Genomic DNA, 21,093 nt, shown 5'->3' on the forward strand with positions numbered 1-21,093 from the left:
GCTAGAGTAGTACTTTCGCTTTCGATCACCATTGCTACCCTCGTTTGGTCTCTTGAATAAACGACAGATGACAAAGGTTTTCTACATAAATTAAATCCGATCTTCTAAGATGACCCTTTTCATTATTTTGGAAGAAATGTGAAGCCAATAATAAAAGAAATAAAAAAGAAAAAGACGAGATAGCTAGATAGAAACCCAACCTGACCGGGGTGGGTGCCATCAAGCTCCTTCAGGGTTGTGTGGTACTCATGCATTACCCAGTTCGTTTTTTCCCTGCCTCTCTTATAGAAAACCAGAAACTATTTCTTTCCGATCAACTTCTCTCCGGACCGGATTTCGAGATCCTTACCGGTCACTTTCCAGTACCCAGTCTTGGTCGCCCTGTTCAACCATTTCCCATTCCGGTACTTCAGGTCCGGTGACGAGAAGAAGAACCACTCTTGATCCTTTGTCGCTATGCCGGATAATTCTACATTTCAAGAAACCAAGTGAGAAATCACATGTTTGAAAAACAGCCCAGAAAAAGAAAATCAAATCGTTATATTAAGCAGGAGGGAGTACTGCAAGCCTAAACTGATCACCTGGAAACTCCCCGGGATCCCGCTCGAAGAAATTATCTTCGCGAATGAACCGAATTTCTTCATCATTCCCAGTTATCTTTTTCTTCAAGTAGTAGTCGATGAGTTCCACGTCTGTCGGACTGAACCTGAACCCCGGTGGCATACCATTCAAAGAATAAGACATAGCCATGCATCACACGCGCACGCACACGAAGAGAATGATCAGTTTCGTAAGAAAGAGAGCAGTGGAGACATGACAGGGTTCAAGCTACTAAAAGAGCGCACATATTATAGACACGTACAAGGAGAGAGAGTGAGTTTCATAAGAAAGAGAGCAGTGAAGACAGCATCAAGATCTTAGCTTTTTGAATAAATTGAATCAAAAAAAAAAAAAAAAAGATAGTAGCTTTTTTAATAATCCGGGCCGTTAGATGCATCTGACGGCTGCAACATGAAACTTGCCTTTAGTGTTATCGAGGCAACCCAAATCTCACATTTTCTTCTATAAACCCTTTTCCAGTACTTCTTCTTCAACACGTAAAAAATCAAAGATAAAGCTCTACGGGCTGAATTGCTTTGTAAGTATACTTGACAAAAAGTTGAAAACAGAGGGTTGTCTCTGATTCTTGAAAAAAAAAATAAAAAAAAAAATAGGAAAGGGAGTTTCATCATGCTTGTCTCTCTCGTTCTCTAAAATTTCTAACTTAATTCCTCAGGCCTTCCTCAATTCCTCTTATCTAATTTTTAAAGAAAAAAATGAATATTGTTCTTTGTGATTGGCATAAATTATAAATCATTCCCTGTAGTATCAACCTGAATTTAGAGATCCCTGTGATGGGCTTAATTTACAAATAGATCTCTGGAGTCAAATTCTATTACAAATTTTGTCAGATTCCGTTAAACGCCATATAAGCACCATGTCAGCCAATAAAATGGTGACACGTATCCATCTTCATAAAAAAAATAAATAAATAAAACTTTTTTAAAAAAATTAAATTAAATTATTTTTATTTTTATTTTTATTTTTTAATTTATTTATTTTTTAATATATTTATATTTTTTTATTAAGATTGATATGTGTCACTATTTTATTGGCGCTTACGTGGCATTTAACGGAATCAGTCAAAAAATTTAACAGAATTTGATTCCAATGATCGATTTGTAAATTAAGCCAACCACATGGATCTCTAATTTCATATTGATACTACAATGAGTGATTTGTAATTTAGGCCAACCACAAAAACCAATGGTGCAATTATCCCAATTTTTAACAACAAAATCATCCTTTGATCTGATTTTGTAAAGAAGAAGATGGGAGGGCGAGAGAAATAAAGAGAAGCTAGCAGAGACTTTCAGATCGGAAGGAAATCAAAGAGGGAAAGAGAGAGAGAGAGAGAGAGAGCGAAAACCCACGTATGTAGATTGAAGAAAATGAAGAAGAAAACCTTTTAGAGGAAAATGAGTTTTTGATTGTTGCAGACCAACTGTACATAATTGTTGCAATCTGACTGTCCCAGGTGCAGAAGTGTAAAGATTGTGAAAAGCCTATGGCCCATCGATACTCTTAAAAGACGCCTTGAGAGAATATGAGACACCATGGCTTATAAAGTGCTCAGATGAAGGAAATCTTAACGATGTGGGACACTTTAACACGCCTCCTCACGTGTGACAACTCATAACCAAACACGTGGACAACAACATGAGGGAAATGCTCATCATTGCAAGAAGCTTGTGGCTTTGATATTATGTGAAAAGTCCATGGGCCCATTGACACTCTCAAAAGAAGCATTGACAGAAGAGGGGACATCATGTTTTATAAAGTGCACAGGTGAAAGAAATCTTAGCGATGTAGAATACTTTAACACGCTCTCTCACGTGTGACAACTAATGGCCAAACATGTGAACAACAACGGTAAGGAAAGGCCTATCATCGCAAGAAACATGTGGCTCTAATACCATGTGAAAAACACATAGGCCCATTGATACTCTAAAAAGAAGCCTTGAGAGAGAATGGGACATCATGGCTTATAAAGTGTCCAAGTGAAATAAATCTTAACAATATAGGACACTTTAACACGCTTCCTCACGTGTGACAACTAATGGCCAAACATATAGACAACAACGGGAGGGAAAGGCCCATCATCGTAAGAAATCTATGGCTTTGATACCATGTGAAAAGTCTATGGGCCCATTGACACTCTCAAAAGAAGCCTTGAGAGAGGAGGGAACACCATGTCTTATAAAGTGCTCAGGTGAAGGAAATCTCAGCGATGTCAAACACTTTAACATGTCATCTCACGTGTGGCAACTAATGACCAAACATGTTGACAACATGGGAGGGAAATGCTCATCATTACAAGAAACATGTGGCTCTGATACCATGTTGAAAGTCCATGGACCCATTGACACTCTCAAAAGACGCCTTGGAGGATGGAACACCATGGCTTATAAAGTGCCCAGGTAAAAGAAATCTTAGCGGTGTGAGATACTTTAACATATCCCCTCACGTGTGACAACTAATGGCCAAACACATGAACAACCACAGGAGGGAAAGACTCATCATCGCAAAAAACCTGTGTCTTTGATACCATGTGAAAAGTCCATAGGCCCATTGCCATTCTCAAAAGATGCATTGAGATAAGAGGGGACACCATGACTTATAAAGTGCCCAGGTGAAGAAAATCTAAGTGATCTGGGACACTTTAACAAAGATAAAGAAGAAAAGAAGAAATGACCTGAACGAAAAAATGTTATTTTTAACCTCAATATGATACCACTTACTTTTTAGTATGTGGCATGTTCTAGGCCATGAGATATATCTCACGTACGCTGTTGTCTGTCGCAACCAAAATGGACATATCCTTGGTGTCATTTCTCAAATTAATCACATATGCTCTCCCAATATGGGTGAACCTTTAGCTGCTTGCCTAACTGCCTCCTTGGCATCTTCTCTTCATCTGAAGCAATTTATTCTCAAAGCTAAGGAGATTCGCAAGCTGTCATCTTAGCTCTTCAGCAGCCTAGTATTTTCCAAGATTGGCGTATATCTAATACTATCCATAATATTATTGACTCTATTTCTCCTATTCTTCATGGTCAGTCGGGAATGTCAATAGAAGTGCAAACTTCTGTACTCACTATATGACACATTAGGCTGCAGTCAGGTTCAATTCTGGCAACATTCCCACCTATTCTTCTCCTATCTCCTCAATCGGAATTGTTAGTAGTAAAAATCCACCTTAGGTTTGTTTAGATGTAGCCATAGCTTTGGTTTCAGACTTTCAGTGCTAGATCTTTAGTTCACTGAAGCTTTAGCCTTGGGTTAGCCTCTATTCTAGTTTTTATTCGGTCTTTATTTGTTGTAATTTAAAGCTTTGGCTTTTAGCCTTAGCTTCTGTTTGTGTGTGTTTCTTATCAAAGCATCTAAAAACAAAAAGACAAAGATGAGAATTCGGGAGATAAAGCATGTTGGGCATCCCACTCACGAAAGGTTATTTAACCAGATAAAAACGTTTCTATATATAAAGACAAAGATGAAAAAGGAATTCGGGAGATAAAGCATGTTGGGCATTCCACTCATGAAAGGGTATTTCATTTAACCAGATAAAAACGTTTCTATATATGTCTTTTATGATCACTTTATATATTTACTCTATATAAGCAAGTTGAGGATATTTATACGCGCTATTCAAACTCATATGATTCTCTCTTGTTTGAAACTTTTTTGTTTTGATAAGGTTACCTAGAAAATTTATTGCAGCTGGATAATGGATATGCTATTTAAACGTAAGTTAAATAAAATAAAATAAAATAAAATGAAAAACAAGAAGAAAAAAAAGAGGTTAATGTTACCCATCTTTCGTTTCTACAAAGCCATTATCAATTGGTCGGAAAATACTTTTTGACTTTGTATCAATTGCGGTCGGAAAATACTTTTTAAAACTTATCGGCTTTTATTTTACAAAAATACGCACGTACACATACATATAAAACTATATATATAGGAAAAACTTTATTTATAATTCTTGATTTTTCATTAATTACTTTCGAAAAAATATATCCAAACTTTAAAAGGTGTCAATTTAGGATATTCATCTTTCAATTTTTTTCAATTAATTTCAACCCTCCGTTAAAATTTTCCGTTAAATCTAATCAAAAAATTTCCAAAATACCCATATGTTTATTTTTTTAAAAAAAAAAAATTATAAAATTTTTCAAAGATTCAGGTATATATGAGTATTTTTGCAAATTTTATTAAATTCTAACCAACAACTAGCAATTTTTTTTTTCTTAAAAAATGAGAGGTGTTTTAAAAATTTTGACAAAATTTAATGAAAATTTAACAATTTTTAAAGTTTAAATATATATTTTTCAAAAATAATAAAATATCAAGGGTTATATATATCCACGTAAGTTTGGACGCATAAAAATTAAAGAATCCATGTTGCCCCCTGCCAACAAGTTTCCATAGTCCAGAATCTCCTCAACGAATTATCTCAATTATCTAAATCAGTTCCAATTCCAATTATGATTCCACTTCCAATTTTAATAGAGAAAGTCTACCACTAAGGTGGTAGTGCAGCAGAGGATAAGGTTCAATTCTTCTTCTTCTTTCTTTCTAAGGTTCAAACGGGTTCGAACCCGCTTGCGGTAATAATCCGCAAATCAGATGCTACAAAGAAGTAGCTTTATACCAAATTGTATTTTGATAGAGCTGTGGTGACGGACTCACCTTTCAAGTCAGTAGTTATGGTTCAAACTGAACATTTTATAGTGGGTGGGAACTCCGATGGTCATGCCCAAATAAAGTAATTACACTGGTCCCCTATTCCCGCCTTATTAATTAAGGAAAAAAAAAACAGAGAAAGTCACAACGCACTAATTTGCCTTTCCTTCAACTGTGATTTTAATATAATCATTTTTAGTATTATTCCAAGTCAAAATAATGTGACTCAAGAATTAGAGGTCCATTTGAGTGAATTTTTCGACGAAAAAATTCTCATAAGATCTTTCATGTATCAAGAACACGTGATAAAAAAATTTAGAATCAATCAGAGTTCGTTTCGAGACCTAATTAAATAAACAAACGAGAATTGGGACAGAAATTTCAGGGTATTAAAAGTGGAGTCAAACAAGCTCAAAACGCTTCATGCCACCCTTTTAAACAATCGTCTCAAAGTCTTCTATGTGATCGTAAAATCTCGAGTCAATCGGAGATCAGAAAAGGACTAAAACATGCTCTGGCGTTCAACGTCAGGGCATGGACCTTTTGATGGCCAGATGTGGGACAAGACATTTGTCCCACATCCGGGGGCAGCCAGAAAACACCATCTTGGATATTAGCTAAAAAACCAAAAACAAAATACTTTCATGACACGATGGTCATTAATTTATTTTTTTTCAAATTGAAGAAGGCGTCTTCGTCAAATTAGATGCTAGTCCTCCACTCAAAGGAAATTAAAAGGGATCAAGAAATATTAATGCATATCTTTTAGAAGACATTACCAAAAGTAATTAAACAAAAAGATTTAACCAGTTAAGAATCATTCAGTATATATCTTCTATGACTTTACATATACATATATATAGAAATATATATAGAGGGAGAGAGAGAGAGAGAGAGAGAGAGAGAGAGGATATGCTATTCGAATCAGACTTTCATGCTGTAGGAAAAATAACCGGAGATTTGCTATATAAATATATATATATATATATATATGGACGCTCCAGATTTCATGCTGAGGCTCTTTTTCTGCATTTCATTCTAAACATATGCATGCATACTGCAGGTACAATGTTGCAGTAAAGTGCGCTACCATTACTCCTGGTTGATAATTCTTGTTTTTCTCCTGTATCTGTTGTTCCTAATTCTATTATGGTTGCCCTTACTGGTTCTTTGTGATTGATATGGTATTGGTTACCAAATACATAGCAAGTTGGTGGTATTGCAGCTTAATAATGACTTGTTGATATTATTATGAATAAATAACGGTTTTGCTTTATGCAGTACTGTTACATTTTGCAGATGAAACCAGGGTCCAGGAATTTTGGCTCAAGTCAATGTGGAGGAGTCTCAATGGCAAAATCTACCAAGCAGATTTGTTAACTTACTTTTCCATAGCTTTGAATATGTTAATTCACACCTTACTTGTGTTGAATATCTAATGAATCTTGTCAAGACGGCTGGATTAGCTAGCTAATCAATTTTTTCATCTGAACCTTAATGGCAGGGTTCCAACTGAAGGGGAGCAAATGAAAGACTGCGAAGGACGAGGAGACCCAACCTGGAGTTCTTGAACAACATGGATCATGCACTGCACCAAGTGCGTCTACTAGAAAATTTGGACCTTAGAGACCAAATTATCAGCAATGACCTCCTTAATGTTAGAAAAATATTTAGAATAAACTTCACTTACCTAAACTACAGATGATTCTGCAAACATAACCTTAATATTTAAAAATTTGCAATGTCCGTATGTCAAGAATTTTCCCTGATAATCACACAATTCTCAGATATTATGCATAAATCTTTGTTTGCAATCAGGTCTTGACAAGACATTCCAGGCAGTTCCTAGCAAACAAGTCTTACATGGAACTGTGGTAGAAAAGAATTGCTTTGCCGGCCAAAATATCTTTGTAAAGGAATCTAAACCCCCGACTATTTGGCATCAAGGCTTAATGGGGTTGTAAGCAACAGAAAACCAGTAGCAAAAACCTTAATTACTCAAGTGTAATTCAGCAGGCTACACACCCTCACTGCGTGACTAAAACTATCAAGTCCAACGAAAACAAAAAGGTAATTTAACCAATCAGATTGATGCTAGCCAAATCGACCGAAATAACTAAATGGTGACATAAATCTCAAAACTCATCATCAGAAAAGCAAAACCGCACGATAGACTATGGAGCCTATTTAATTGGTGAGCTCCATGATAGCGCTGACAATGTCCCCCTCGTGAGTCTTGAGAGCCTTGACAGCCTTGCTCTTTGACACACTTGCCTGTGTCATGACCAATTCAATGTCCCGAGGCTCCACCCCAGTTTCATCAACCTCCTCCTCTTCCTCATCTGCCTGCTCTCCAGCAGAAGCAGAAATATCTGGTTTGGCCATAACGGATCCCATGTCTGGCATCATGAATTGCTGGGCAGCCTGCGTCTGCAATTGTGAGCTCAAATCCTCTATCTTTGCCTCGCCAAATATGATATAGGTCTCAGAATGTGGGCTTTTAAAGACATCAGGTTTTGAGATGAAGAACAGTATCTGAAGAACAAGAAAACTTAGGTGAATTGTGATCCATCACCAGAAACTGATTATCTAAAAAGACAACCAGATAAAAGCTTACATTTTTGGTTCTCTTGATGGTGACCCTACTAACACCGGTAACAGGTTTCATTCCCAGCTTCAACATTGCCTTGCGACTCTTCTTCTCGCTTCTGCTCTGCTTAGAACTTTCATTTGCACCTGCATCTCATTCTCCAGTCAAAAAGTTTGAAACGACAACATAGAGAGTATTCATGTAATTAAACTGCCAAAATAAACCGCAACTTTCAAGAAACATAGATAAAAAATCATAATTGAATAAAGAAAGCAAACTCAAACAACAAGGGCACTAAGACATTTAGGAAGTAGCTACATCTCTGCGGTTTGTGTTATTTACAGTAACACTAAGACAAGACTAAAGCATAGCAGATAACAAACACTGGTGAGAAGATGAGAGTACTAGAATGACCCAAGGTGTTGCACATATCAGAAAACCAATAAAACAACTAAAACTTCCAAACGATTAAGTCCCTCCTATTATCTCAAAAGTTTTCTACAATATGTTTTTGACAACTAATAAAGAAATGCAAAATATTTGATCTTCAAGGTAATCCATTTCCAAGCAAACCGTTCTTGTACAACCCCTAGCAAATGAATGGTATTATCTCAATCAAAAAAAAAAAATCTTTCTTCTGCTTTCTGGGAAAGCTATATAACAATCTCAACCAAGCTTTTTTTTTTCTTACTTTGTTGGGTCCCCCTAAATTCACTATATAACAATCAAAATTCTTCCTTTCTTTCTACATTTTCGCAGGCAAGTAGACAACCCAGCAAACAATACATGTACACTTGACAAGGCAAAAACATATCACAAAATCTTCAATAAAACTCTTAAAACAATGCTCGAAACCCCACTTCAAACCAACATTCGAAACACACCCAATAAAGCAAACCCCACAAATCAACCAAATCCAATAAATAAATGACAAAGTCACGAAGAAACCCCACGAACCAAACAAACAAAAGCCCATCAAAGAATAGAGTGGTACAAACGCAAAGAACAGAGATACCAAAAAAAATAAAAATAAAAATAAAACAACCTTCAGCCCCATCCTCCTTCTCATCCTCGTCGTTATCATCGTCGTCCTCGTCGTCGTCCTCATCATCCTCCTTCACATCCTCGACGACAACCTCATCGTGCTGCCAAAACACACACACAAAACAAAGACCAATTTTTTTAAAAAAAAAGACCCAAAAAATGAAAGAAATTTATATACACTTAGAAGAGTTTAATGGGGGACCAGAGGTTGAGGGTGCTTCTGGGGCTCGTCGATGATGGGCACCTGGAGCTCGGTCTCGGGCTCGGCGGCCTCAACAATGGGTCCAGGTGACATGGCTTTTGCCGCTGCTTCTTCCGGGGCTTTGTTTGAGTTTGTGCTTGGGAGATGAGGCGGTGAGAATTGGGGACTCAACAGGGGATAAACTTTATGATTAGGCTGCTTTGAGTGGGGGCACTGTGTGTATATAAGATAAGGGTTTTCTGATGAACTGGACCAAGTTTGAGTCCGAGGAGCCCATGTCTAGTTCTTGCCTCTTGGGGTAAAATACCGAAAAATAAAAATAATTATTAATTTTTTTTTTTGGAAAAGTACACATAACCCCCTCAAACTACCACCTCATTGTCAATGTACCCCCCAAACTACCAATTGTGTCAATGTCCCCCCTTAAACTACCAAAAAATGTCAATGTCCCCCTAATGACAAAAATGTCCTTCATAAAATTATTAAAATAAAATAAAAACAAAAAAAATTTATTAAAAAAATAAAAAATACAAAATTTTATTCCAAAAAAATAATAAAAAATTAAAACTGTTTTTTATTTATTTTATTTTAAAAAAAAAAATTAATTTTCAGTATTTTTTTTTTCGTTTTTTTCTTTTAAAAAAATTGTTCTTTTTCGTTTTTTTAATTTAATAAAAACTGGGTTTTTTTTTCATTTGTTTTAAAAAAAAATTTAGTTATTTTTTGTTTTTTCGTTTTTTTTTTCTTAAAAAAAAATTGTTCTTTTTTGTTTTTTAATTTAATAAAAACTGGTTTTTCTTTTTTTTAATTTTTTTAATTTTTTTTTTTTTAAAAAAAATAAATTTCTGTTATTTTTTGTTTGCTTTTTTTAAAAAAAAGAATAAAAAAATTGTTCTTTTTTATTATTATTTTATTTTTCGTTTTTTATTTGATTTTTTAAAATATATTTTTTTATTATTTTTTTTGTAAGTTTTTTAGTTTTAGTTTTAATTTTTTGAATTTATGAGGACATTTTTGTCTTATTCAAAAAAAATTAGGGTCTTTTTTGTCTTTTGTTGGTCTTAGGGGGGACATTGACATTTTTTAGTAGTTTAGGGGAGGGACATTAACACAATTGGTAGTTTAGGGGGTACATTGACAATTAAGTGGTAGTTTGAGGGAGTTATGTGTACTTTTCCCTTTTTTTTTTTTTCTTTTGGTGGGGGAGAAGGAGAAAAGTTAGAAGTATACTGTACATAATCAATATCCCACATACATTTTCTTTTTTCTTTTTTTTCTATTGCTATTGAACTTTATTTTAAGGTCATCAATTTCAGACGATTTCTAATAAATTCTTTTACTATATCGCTTCGACTTTGAGTACGAAATAAAGGGCACTATTTTATTCATTTTAATCTCTAAAATATTAATATAGTAGGTTGTGACACCATGTAACTCAAAAATTTAAATCAATAGGTTTTGACACAATTTTTTTTTTTTTTTTTTTTGACATGAAGGTTTTGACACAATTATACCTTATTTAATCACTTAATTTATGACATTTTTTCAATCCAAGACCCAATTTTTTACACTTCACCGTAAATACTCAGCATTCAGCAACATAGATAGGATTTGCACTATGCACATACCACAGTTATATCCATGGATCTAGTTTTCTAGGAAAAAATATACAAAAAAAAAAAAAAAAAAAGCTTCATCAACTAGCAATCGATTTTAAAATAACCTTGTGAATTTTTAAATGTGTTAAATTGACTCATCAAACTATCAAAGTATGCCAAAAAGACAACTTTTTTATAACAATATTCTTATTCTCTTAAAAACTAAAATAAAAAATTAATAAATAAAAAAATAAATCTAAAAAGTTAAAGAAATTAGAAAATTAGATTTTCTTTTTTTTTTTTTTTTAAAGAAAGAATAAGGGGTGGCTAAGCTGGGGGTGGCTTACGAGCCACCCCCAATGGCGAAGGCCACCCCCAGAGAAATCTGGGGGGTGGCACTCGGCCACCGCCATGGGCCAATGGCACTCTGGGGTGGCATGCGCCACCCCATGCTTTCTTTGGGGTGGCCCGAAAGCCACTCTAGAGCCACCAATAGGGGTGGTTCGAAAGCCACCCCCAACCTTGGGTGGCCCACAAGCCACCACTAAGGGTGGCTCACAGCGATCCCCCACCTCGAGTGGCCCACAAGCCATCCCAGAGGTGGCTGGCTGGCTACCTTTTGACGAAAGGAAGTGATTTACATTTTTGGCATATCACAGAGATTTTTGAGTTTATTTTGATATCACGTTGGGTTATTTATAAATCAGGTAAATCACAGAAACTACTTTTACATTTTTTCCTTTTTTTACTAAGAATGACACATGTCATCATTTTATTGTTACTGACATGGACACTAATGGAATCTGTCAAATGTTTTGACTGTATGAACTAAATTGTTATTTTGGCCTACCCTGATACCCTCTGTATTATTTTTATACTGTAAGGAAGCGATTTGTAATTTAAGTCAGTTGCATGGACTGATTTTGTATTTATGGATTTATCTGGGGAAGAAAAAAAAAGTTTTTTATTTTATTAATCTACCCCCTTGGATTTTTTTTTTTAAAAAAAAAAAATAGCTTTTTTATTAATTTTTTGTTTTATTTTTTAGAGAATACGGGTATTATTGAAAAAAGTGGCATTTTTGACACACATTGAAAGTTTGATGGATCAATTTAACATACTTGAAAATATATATGGGACTATTTTAAAATCAGTTGTTAGTTGTGGGAGCTTTTTTATATTTTCTCCTCTTTCTTTCTTTTTTTTTTTTCTTTTTGGGTTTTCAGATGAGTTGCATGGATCTGGCTTTGCTCGCCACAAGTCCTGAGTTGAGTCTAATTCAATATTATTTCGTGGCTACAATGACCCTCCGGTAGCTCAATAACTCTAGCCAATTCTTCTGTTGACTCTCTTCTCTTGCAACCCGAAACTCTAATAGCTAAAAAAGTTTTTATGAATTTGTGTAGTTTAAACAAAGTATAAGAGGGGTATAAAATTGAAAGCACATGGATTCAAAAAAACGTCTCTCTTAGCACACTCAAGAATGGCCTCAGGTTCTTAGGAAAATCATGCACTCTGAGATTTATATAGACTGTGGGAAAACACAATGTTTAAGTGCAAGTTGGTTTCTCAAAAAGACAAATTTTTAAGGCGACGTTATGATAGATTGACTCGTTCAAACAGAATATAAGCCGGTGGCATTCAGATGTTGTTCGACCTTTATTCTAGCCAAAGTGCCTATCAACCGAAATATTGGCTGAGCCATTCAATTCTTCGACTTTGTCCAAGATTTTGAATTCCAGATTTAAGTGTCAACTTAGTCTATCAAAACCTAAACTTACACTAATTTGTTTAGATACAGAATTTTGCTAACACCAAACTTAACATATTGTATACAGCACAAAATGTCACTAGCTAAATTATCTTATACTCTGCAATTTCCTTCTCTACCATTGCTTCATTCACACTTAACAGCTATTCTTGCCTCCATCGCGACCACATCATCCCTCCTTTATGATGCTTTCATACTTCAAAATGTCACTAAAAATAGCCCAAAAATGCATTAACAAATGGAGCCTTAACTGCAATATAATTAGCAGGGAGAATTAACTTGTTCATTTGCAAAACCCATCTTTGCGTTTCCTCAAATTCCTCTGGATCATCCAATCTCCAACATGCTCCGAAGCATCACAATGTGCTGGTTTAGGCTCCGTCCAATACTCGCATGGAGCTGCTGAATCACAAACGTAACAGTAACACTGCAACATGAATCCATTGGAAAAAAAAAAAAAAATCATCAAATCATGTAGAACAGAGATAAACTATTCACGACATCTTGATTGGACGTACATTAAATCCCATTACCAGGTTGCAGTAGTTCTCATGAGGTGTTGTCACAAAGGGGAAATTCAGACAGAGATGCCTTGAATGTGGATAATCTCTACAAGCCACCTATTCATGATCAATCAAAATGATAACCTTCTCGAAAATACGAGCACACACAAAAGATTTTCAATAAACACGGAAACAATAGACTCTAATCTCTCTAAACACTAACATGAATCGATACACGTAAACAAACCTGGCCTTTTTCAGCAATAACAAAGAGATCAGTAGCACCATCAGCATCAGAAGCAGCAGGAACTGTGAACTTGGAGAAGTCGATGGACTCGTAGGGGTCGAAATCCAAAATGAAGCAATCCTCGATTTCTTCTATGCGTTTGATGTCTGCGTCGCTCTTGCTCTTGAGGCAAAATATGGATCTTATCGGACTCCCATCTTCCTCTCCCTCTTCTTTTTTCTCGGCCGACAAGGGCAATATCTGCACAAGCTCTGTGTCGTTTCCCGACATTTTTTTTTCCTTTCAGAAATTCTGTTTGGTTATCGTGAAAATGAATCCTTACGAAGAAGGCTCTGATTAAAATCCTAGAGAGTGATGATGGAGCAACTCACATTTTCACATTTTGGAGATTCCAAGTAGACCGTTGAGGTTCCCCAAATGCCAACGCCGTTACGCCGCCAAGCACACTTGCTGGGAAGGTGGTGATCGAGACTCAAAAGAAGAATATGAATTGAGGTTGGATAATGGATATATAGAGGGAAAACTCTCTAAATTTTTGTAATAAATGAGTTCTGAAGAGAATTATGAGAAGAGAACGCTGGGAGAGTTCTGCAAGAGGAAGAGTGTTAAATGCAGCCGCCTTTTATAGCCAATTTTCCTTCCCAGCGAAGTATTCACACAAGTTCTGTGAAAAGCAACCAGTACACAGTTAAAGTATAGCGAACTTAGCTTTCCTGACCTTTAACTTTCCTTGTATGTCTGGGTGCTCTTGAACGGATCAGGATCCCCTCAAATTTTTTGCCCGAATTTGATACAATTCGGGCAGGTTGTTGTGAGTAAGTATTTATAAGATTCACCTGACCGGATAAGCAGTTGGGCAGCCCAACTTTTATTTGGTCAAGTGGGTCTCATAAATGCTCACTCACAACTACCTGCCCGAATTCTATCAAATTCGGGCAAAGAATTTGAGGGGATCTTAATTCCTCTTGAACATAGCATGCTTTGTCCAGCCATGTATTGGCTGCTGCATGCCGGATACGGCTTCTATGCGGTAGTGCTACCGCATAGATGCTGTTAGTCTAAAACTATGTTGTTTTAGACTAACAGCAAAAGGGCAACAAAAAGCCTGTTTTATTCACGCCTCTAGCAAAATCTGAATAAAGAGAGGAAAGGGGGAAACCCACAAAGCAGATTCCTTTCTCTCCTCTCTCTTCTCTCCTCTTTCTACATTCTTTGCTATTTCTTAGAGTTTATGCCGAACCAAACTTTTGTACTTTTGAACAATTTTTACGAATACCCTTTTCAGATTCTTGAGTCTCTGATGGAAAGGGGGGAGGATTGCATTTCAGATAAGAAAAAAGAGAAGTGGAAGCTTCAAGAGACAGTTCCTTCACTTCATTTTTTGAGGTTTTTGAAAGAGTTCCTCCTCTGTACGGCCCAGTTTCTCTTGATTTGTGTCAGTGTCACTAACCCCGTCTCAGGCGAGGTCAAAGGGAAATTTCAGACAGAGATGCCTTTAATGCGGATAATCTCTACAAGCCACCTCATGTTCATCATCAATCAAAACGAAAACCTTTTAGAAAAAACATATACACAAAGACAAAAGATTTTGAGTAAGCTTGCATGCACATGGAGGGCCGAAAACAACAAAAGCCGTGTGTCGTTTCCCGACATTTTCTTTCATAAATTCTGTTTGGTTATACTGAAAATGAATCCTTATGAAGAAGGCTCTGATTAAAATCCTAGAGAGTGATGATGGAGCAACTCACATTTTCACATTTTGGAGATTTCAAGTAGACCGGTGTGGTTTCCCTAATGCCGAAGCATAAGGCGTCAAGTATGGATGAAAAGACGGTTACAATTAATGGTTATTGTCTCTAATCGTAACTGTATCACTAACCGCTCCACCTTATGCGATTAGAGATTATTTAAAGTTATAACCGTACTGGATAATTGATTTTAAATTTAAATATTTTTTGGCATAATTATTAGTGTTCGCTGGACCTTAATTAGACCTTCTTTAGGCTTATTTTAATTTTTTTTTTTAAAAGCCATTTTCAGGGCCATTTTGGCCTAAGTCATTGTCCAAGTCCAAAATTGAAATTTGTAAACCGTAACTGCATTCCGCCTAGCCATCAAGAGCGTTGGAAAATAGAGCTTTTGCCAGTGAACTTTTGCCAAAACAGTATAAGCAAATTGCGAAACCCAATACGTAGAAAAGAGATAAAAGAACTGAGTAATTCTAAATGTCATATTAATGTTTCTCTTATGTCCCTCCAAAATTAATATGGCTTTTAAAATTATTATTTGATCAAAATTCATTCGTGACGATCTATCATAAATCAAATTATGATTTTAAAAACCACAAAAATTTTAAAGGAACACAAAAAGAACATAAGTATGGCGTGTAAAATCACTAGAACTAAGTAAGTCTAGACGTCCTTTTCACCCCTAGCATTCCACATGTACACACAATACAACTAATAATGAAGCAGAGAACTACAAATCATAACTAAGTTTAGAGACAGATAAAACATAAAATCATATTAATTTCTAAACTAGAGAACTATGAAGTAGGTTCGTACCCAGCAAAAGAGTCATATATATTATGAGTCATTAACCAAAAAATCACCATAAATTTCTTCAATATTTCACTAGAATCAAAGAAACATAATCCAATTTTTCAACCATTTCCACTCAAGTGGATTAGCAAGACTATCTAGTAGAAAAATTCAACCAAACAGCAAGAAAAAACAGATTAAAAGACACAATCACAAGATGATAATTCAGCATCCCATGTTTGATAGTCTAGTTGAATTTTCAAAACAAGTAACCACCGGTCCATATGTGCTTTAGAACAAATCCAACATTACTCCCATTTGGTCTTTTAGCAGATTCATATAGAGATAACAATAAGAAAGCTCATAAACTTCACATAATAATATTAAGGACAAGCATGTACAAGTCACAGATGTGCTTCATACAATTGTATTATAATTAAAATATGATGGCAATACAAAAAATGATAACCTCCATTACTAACAAACCTCTAGGTCATTCATCCCCAAAAAAAATACAAACCTTTAAGCAACAGATTCAGCACTTGAATTTGAAGGTTGAGTGTGAGGTCCATTTACAATAAAAGAAGCTTGAGTTAAAGGGATCCAATACACGTTCTTCAGTGCTAAAGACAGAGTCAGAGGCAACAGTTAAAATAGTGATGGCTAATACATCAAGGGCTATCTTTGCAAGGATAGGATATTTGCTTCACACCCATCCAACAAATACTGATCCACCTCCAACCTACGCTCCAAATCACTCTCTTCCACAAGATGTTGGGAGAACAATGAATTAAACTACCCCTCTTTATCTTCTAAGTCTTTATCAACAACATTCAAAGAAGTGGCATTTAAATTTCCTATAGCCGCATCAAAGTTAGACAACTCCCTCTCATGAAACTTACTATATTGCTCAATCAAACGATTCAAAAAGTGTTTTACCTTTGTCTCTATTTGATCTGCCTACTCAAGCCCATTGCATCTTTTCAACCAAACCACCAACGCTTTCATCTTATAACGCAGATCAACAACAAAAGCAACATACAACATAAGTTGATCCTATCCATAGCTTCCTAATACTTCTCATACTTACTTCTCATATTAATACTCATGGTACTCATGATAGGATCAGAAATGAGACACCCATCATTCAAAGTATTTTAAATAATTCAAAGTTGCATGAAATATAAATTGATGGCGACATAAGTTGAACCAAAAAACTTTTATGTGGCATCAAAAAAAAGTTTTCAAAAACTTCACAAATGCTATAGCATTTTTAAAATCAGCTGTGGGTTGTTTCGATCTTTCCTTGTATGTCTGGGTGCTCTTGAACATAGCATGCTTTGTCCAGCCATGTATTGGCTGCTGCATAAATGGCTTCAAACAAAGAAACTACATCAATGCATTATGCAGGTGTTTCATTCAGGACTAACACCAGACAAGATGTGGAAAAAACTTCCGAATATGTCTCTTTTAATGAAAAAGTGCAATATCACAATATTGACATGTAACTCAAAATGAAATAATTGGATTTCATTCATTTGACCTTAAATCTCTCCATCCTTTAAAAATATTAGAATATCTACATATGTCATGTGAACAACCCAAGATGAAGAAAGGATGGTACATATTCCGCTTCGAATGATAGGACTTCTGCATAAAACAGAACCTATCTGCCCAAACATTTTCTTTGTCGTATACCATCTACTGCAGTACAACAGGAAGAATCAAGAACATCTTAATTTTCAAACTGCTGGCTGCTGCTTCCTCAAATTCCTTTGGTATGTCCAATCTCCAACATGCTCCGAAGCATGGCAATGTGCTGGTTTAAACTCTGTCCAATATTTGCACGGGGCGGCTGAATCGCAAACATAACAGTAACACTGCAATCAATCCATAAGCTAAAATTCATTACATCATGTAGAACAGAGATAAACTTTACACATCGCACTGATTACACACTAAATTCCATTACCAGCTTGCAGTGATTGTCATGAGGTGTTGTCTCAAAGGGAAATTTCAGACAGAGATGCCTTGAATGCGGATAATCTCTACAAGCCACCTGTTCATCATCAATCAAAACGAAAACCTTTTAGAAAAATACACACAAAGACAAAAGATTTTGAGTATACACGCACCTGGAGGGCCGAAAACAACAAACACCCTCACCTAGGCAATATTATTTACAAGTACAAACACAAAAGCACACCAATCACGGGAACTCTTTCCCATCTTGCATAAATGGAGTTGAACTCATTTCCACACAAATTCGATTCACATGATCACACAAAAGATACATTCCCTTAGCGTGTTGGATCACGATCCTCTCAAATTATCACGAATTTGAAAGAATTCGAGCAATGATTGTGAGAGACTACTTATGGAACCACCTGGCCGAATAAGTGGTTGGGCAGCCCAATTTTTATTTGGTTAGATGAGTTTTATAAGTAGTTTCTCACAATCACCTGCCAAAATTCTCTCAAATTTGAGAAAATAATTTGAAAAAATCCTAATTCGTGAGTGTCACACAGATGCTACTTCTTCACACAAGGACACGTATCTTTGGAGTGTTGAAGTCTAAGTGCCATCAACAACCCTTTTTAACTAGGAGTTATGTGGATGCATCAATCACTATAATGGGTAGTTGTTGAGCTTCTTCATTGCATCAGCCATGCTGATAATACCCACCTGTTAGAAGCCAAAGTTGCCTAATCCAAAACACTGGGTTTAGAGGTCAAGCAGCTGCCCATCCTAATCCCACCCCTAAGCTCACGGCCTTATCTGATGAAGAAGTTATGCCAAAGGAGGAGTCCACTGAGAGTGCAAGAGCAGGATGAGGAAGACTATCATTTAGATTTCCTAGATAATTGGATTAGGAATATGATTTGGATTTGGTTGAACTAGTTGATTTGGATTGGGTTGGATGGTAGTATTAGAATTAGATTGTAGTGCCTTGCCTATTTAAGAGAGATGATTAATAAGAAATCCTCAGAGAGAAATTTCATCAAACAATTTGTGGTCTCTCCTACCCGAAAGTAGTCATCTCTTAACCTATCACCACCATTATTACTGTATTTAACCCCCGCACCACGAACTAAACTCAGTCTCAAACCAATGAATGAATTCCACACGGTTGGCACGACTGAGAAGCTCAACAACTGCAACAACTATAGACGTGTTACGTATAAGCACGAAGAATTGGACTCATAAACAATAGACTCAATTTTTTCTAAACTAAACATATCATGAACCAATACAATCTCTCCCAAGATAGCTCCACCCACTTCACTACTCACACATATTTCACACCTCAAGCCTAATTCTCCACACTAACACAACTTTTCTCACATACTTGACTTATACAAAATGAAGCCCAAAACCTCTTATATACGCCACCAGCCCCTAAATCCCAAAACATTAGCATAACAAATAAGCAAATATTTCATGTTTTGAATTTCCTAAGTGACCAAAAAAAAAAAAGAGGATATTAATGCACAAACCTGGCCTTTTTCAGCAATCACAGAGATATCAGTAGCACCATCAGAATCAGCATCAACATCCGAAGGATTGTTGTTAACAGAAAGCTTGGAGAGGTCGATGGACTCAAAAGGGTCGAAATCCAAGATGAAGCAGTCCTGGGTTTCTTCGATGCGTTTGATGTCCGCGTTATTCTTTCTCTTGAGGCAAAAAATGGGTCTCAGCGGGCTCCCATCATCTTCCTCTGAAGAATAAAAATCTGAGTTTATCTGAATAACCGCTGTTGTTCTTCGCTCTTTCTCGGAGGAGGCGGGTGATATCTCTTTCTCCTTGGTGTCATGTTCCTCCATTTTCTCGCTTTCTTTCTGATTTTATGTTTGGTTGCCGAGAAAATGAATCCCAATGATTCAATGAAGAAGGTTCTGATTCAAGCACAGAGAGTGGATGATGGGATTGTATGAGCAAAGGCCAGAGCAACTCCAATTTTTTGAATCTGGGCATCGGAATTTGGAAGTCGACCGTTGGAGTTCCCAAAAACCAATAAAGGAAAAAACGAAGCAAGACGACACCGTTTGTCTTGCTTCTTTTTTTCACGTTCTCACTATCCCACTTCCCATATATGCTCCCCGTAAATGTATGGGGGTGGGGGGGGAGGGAAAATTCTCTTTTTCATTTTCATTTTTCATATTTTTTCCCTAAATGAATTAGATAAATCTAAGGCTCACTTTGTTTTAATGTAAAACAGGTTTTGACATAAAATGCTCTTAAAAATGAGTGATTTTTCTGTGTTTGAGTGTTACGTTGAAAACATTTTCTATTATTTGGTTCATAATGAAAATATGAAATCATTAATATCTAAATTTCAAACATATATGAAATATTGTTTAAAATAGTCTTAAAGTCCTTTAGTAGAGAACTAACAACCGACTCCCTAAATCGGATTTGGCTTAGGTGTTGTGAAAAAAACTACAGCATGCGTGTTGTAGTTTCACTTAATAGTCCAAATTTAATTTTACTTTCTCTCTCCTTCTCATGAAAAAAATGAAATTAAATTTAAACTATTGATAAAATTATATATGATGTTACAAAATTACAGCACCTAAGCCAAATGGAGACGATCCCCAAATAAGATCAGATCTGTTAGGGATAAAATTAACCCTAGAGACACGTGGATTCAGAAACATCTCGGAGCTATGCCTCGGACATTTATTTCGGCCAGCAAAGAAAAGATTGCCTAGGTATAAATATATCTCGGAGGTATAACGACGTCTCGGTGCAAATACATCTCGGAGGCATAACGACATCTCGGTCTTAACACTCCAGGTTACGGTATGTAGAACATCCCAAGATCTCCTAGTCTGAATGGAGCGAGCATATCTCGGATATTTGTGTCTCGGAGTAATAACGCCTCGGTATGATATCGAGTCGGTGTGATATCTCCTCGGGGTGATATCTATTGGATGTGTCAACATCTCGGAGTATAAACATCTCGGACTTACACAACCTCGTTATGGTACGGATATATCCCGAGATCTCCAGGTCGGAGCGAACACATCTCGGATATCATCACCTCAGAGGTTGGCTGAAATGTGCTACAGTCTTCTAAAAGGTGCCATGCGCCACACTCGTCTTAGAGTGCGATAAGGATAGAATCCCAGAAGATCAGGGATAAACTACAGATCCATAATTTATGGGATAAAATGGTTATTGACACGGAATCAAGTTTAAAGAAGTACAAACGCAATCAACTACGGACTTCACACTCCTACTCGAATTCCCTGAAGAAATGGTTAAAGTTCAACCAGGCTAGGACTCAAACTCCTAATCCAACTAGGTGT

At 36.2% G+C, this 21,093-nt stretch overlaps 3 protein-coding genes across 5 annotated transcripts; all 3 read right to left on the reverse strand.

The window, feature by feature from the left end:
* Window positions 1–7,158: 7,158 nt before the first annotated feature.
* LOC133856554 (nascent polypeptide-associated complex subunit alpha-like protein 2) lies at window positions 7,159–9,373 on the reverse strand. Its single transcript, XM_062291610.1, has 4 exons — window positions 9,123–9,373; window positions 8,922–9,021; window positions 7,904–8,022; window positions 7,159–7,821 (listed from the first exon to the last, which is right to left on the reverse strand). Exons 1-4 carry the CDS (start codon window positions 9,213–9,215, stop codon window positions 7,474–7,476), a joined length of 660 nt encoding a protein of 219 aa, XP_062147594.1. The 5' UTR covers window positions 9,216–9,373; the 3' UTR covers window positions 7,159–7,473.
* A 2,990-nt stretch (window positions 9,374–12,363) lies between these two features.
* On the reverse strand, window positions 12,364–13,848 carry LOC133862828 (RPM1 interacting protein 13-like). Of its 2 annotated transcripts, none has more exons than XM_062298715.1 (3): window positions 13,242–13,848; window positions 13,025–13,111; window positions 12,364–12,918 (listed from the first exon to the last, which is right to left on the reverse strand). In XM_062298715.1, exons 1-3 carry the CDS (start codon window positions 13,509–13,511, stop codon window positions 12,775–12,777), a joined length of 501 nt encoding a protein of 166 aa, XP_062154699.1. In that variant the 5' UTR covers window positions 13,512–13,848; the 3' UTR covers window positions 12,364–12,774. The 2 variants fall into 2 exon arrangements, with proteins under 2 accessions (XP_062154699.1, XP_062154692.1); XM_062298708.1 differs by having other exon boundaries at window positions 13,010–13,111.
* Window positions 13,849–17,290: 3,442 nt separating this feature from the next.
* LOC133861351 (RPM1 interacting protein 13-like) lies at window positions 17,291–19,824 on the reverse strand. 2 transcript variants are annotated; one of them, XM_062297119.1, is made up of 3 exons: window positions 19,279–19,824; window positions 17,754–17,840; window positions 17,291–17,636 (listed from the first exon to the last, which is right to left on the reverse strand). In XM_062297119.1, the coding sequence occupies exons 1-3, from the start codon at window positions 19,603–19,605 to the stop codon at window positions 17,547–17,549; spliced, it is 504 nt and encodes a 167-aa protein (XP_062153103.1). In that variant the 5' UTR covers window positions 19,606–19,824; the 3' UTR covers window positions 17,291–17,546. The 2 variants fall into 2 exon arrangements, with proteins under 2 accessions (XP_062153103.1, XP_062153094.1); XM_062297110.1 differs by having other exon boundaries at window positions 17,292–17,661.
* Window positions 19,825–21,093: the final 1,269 nt, after the last annotated feature.

The sequence above is a fragment of the Alnus glutinosa genome, chromosome 1 (assembly GCF_958979055.1).
Source record: "Alnus glutinosa chromosome 1, dhAlnGlut1.1, whole genome shotgun sequence".
In the NCBI taxonomy this organism is placed as follows: domain Eukaryota; kingdom Viridiplantae; phylum Streptophyta; class Magnoliopsida; order Fagales; family Betulaceae; genus Alnus; species Alnus glutinosa.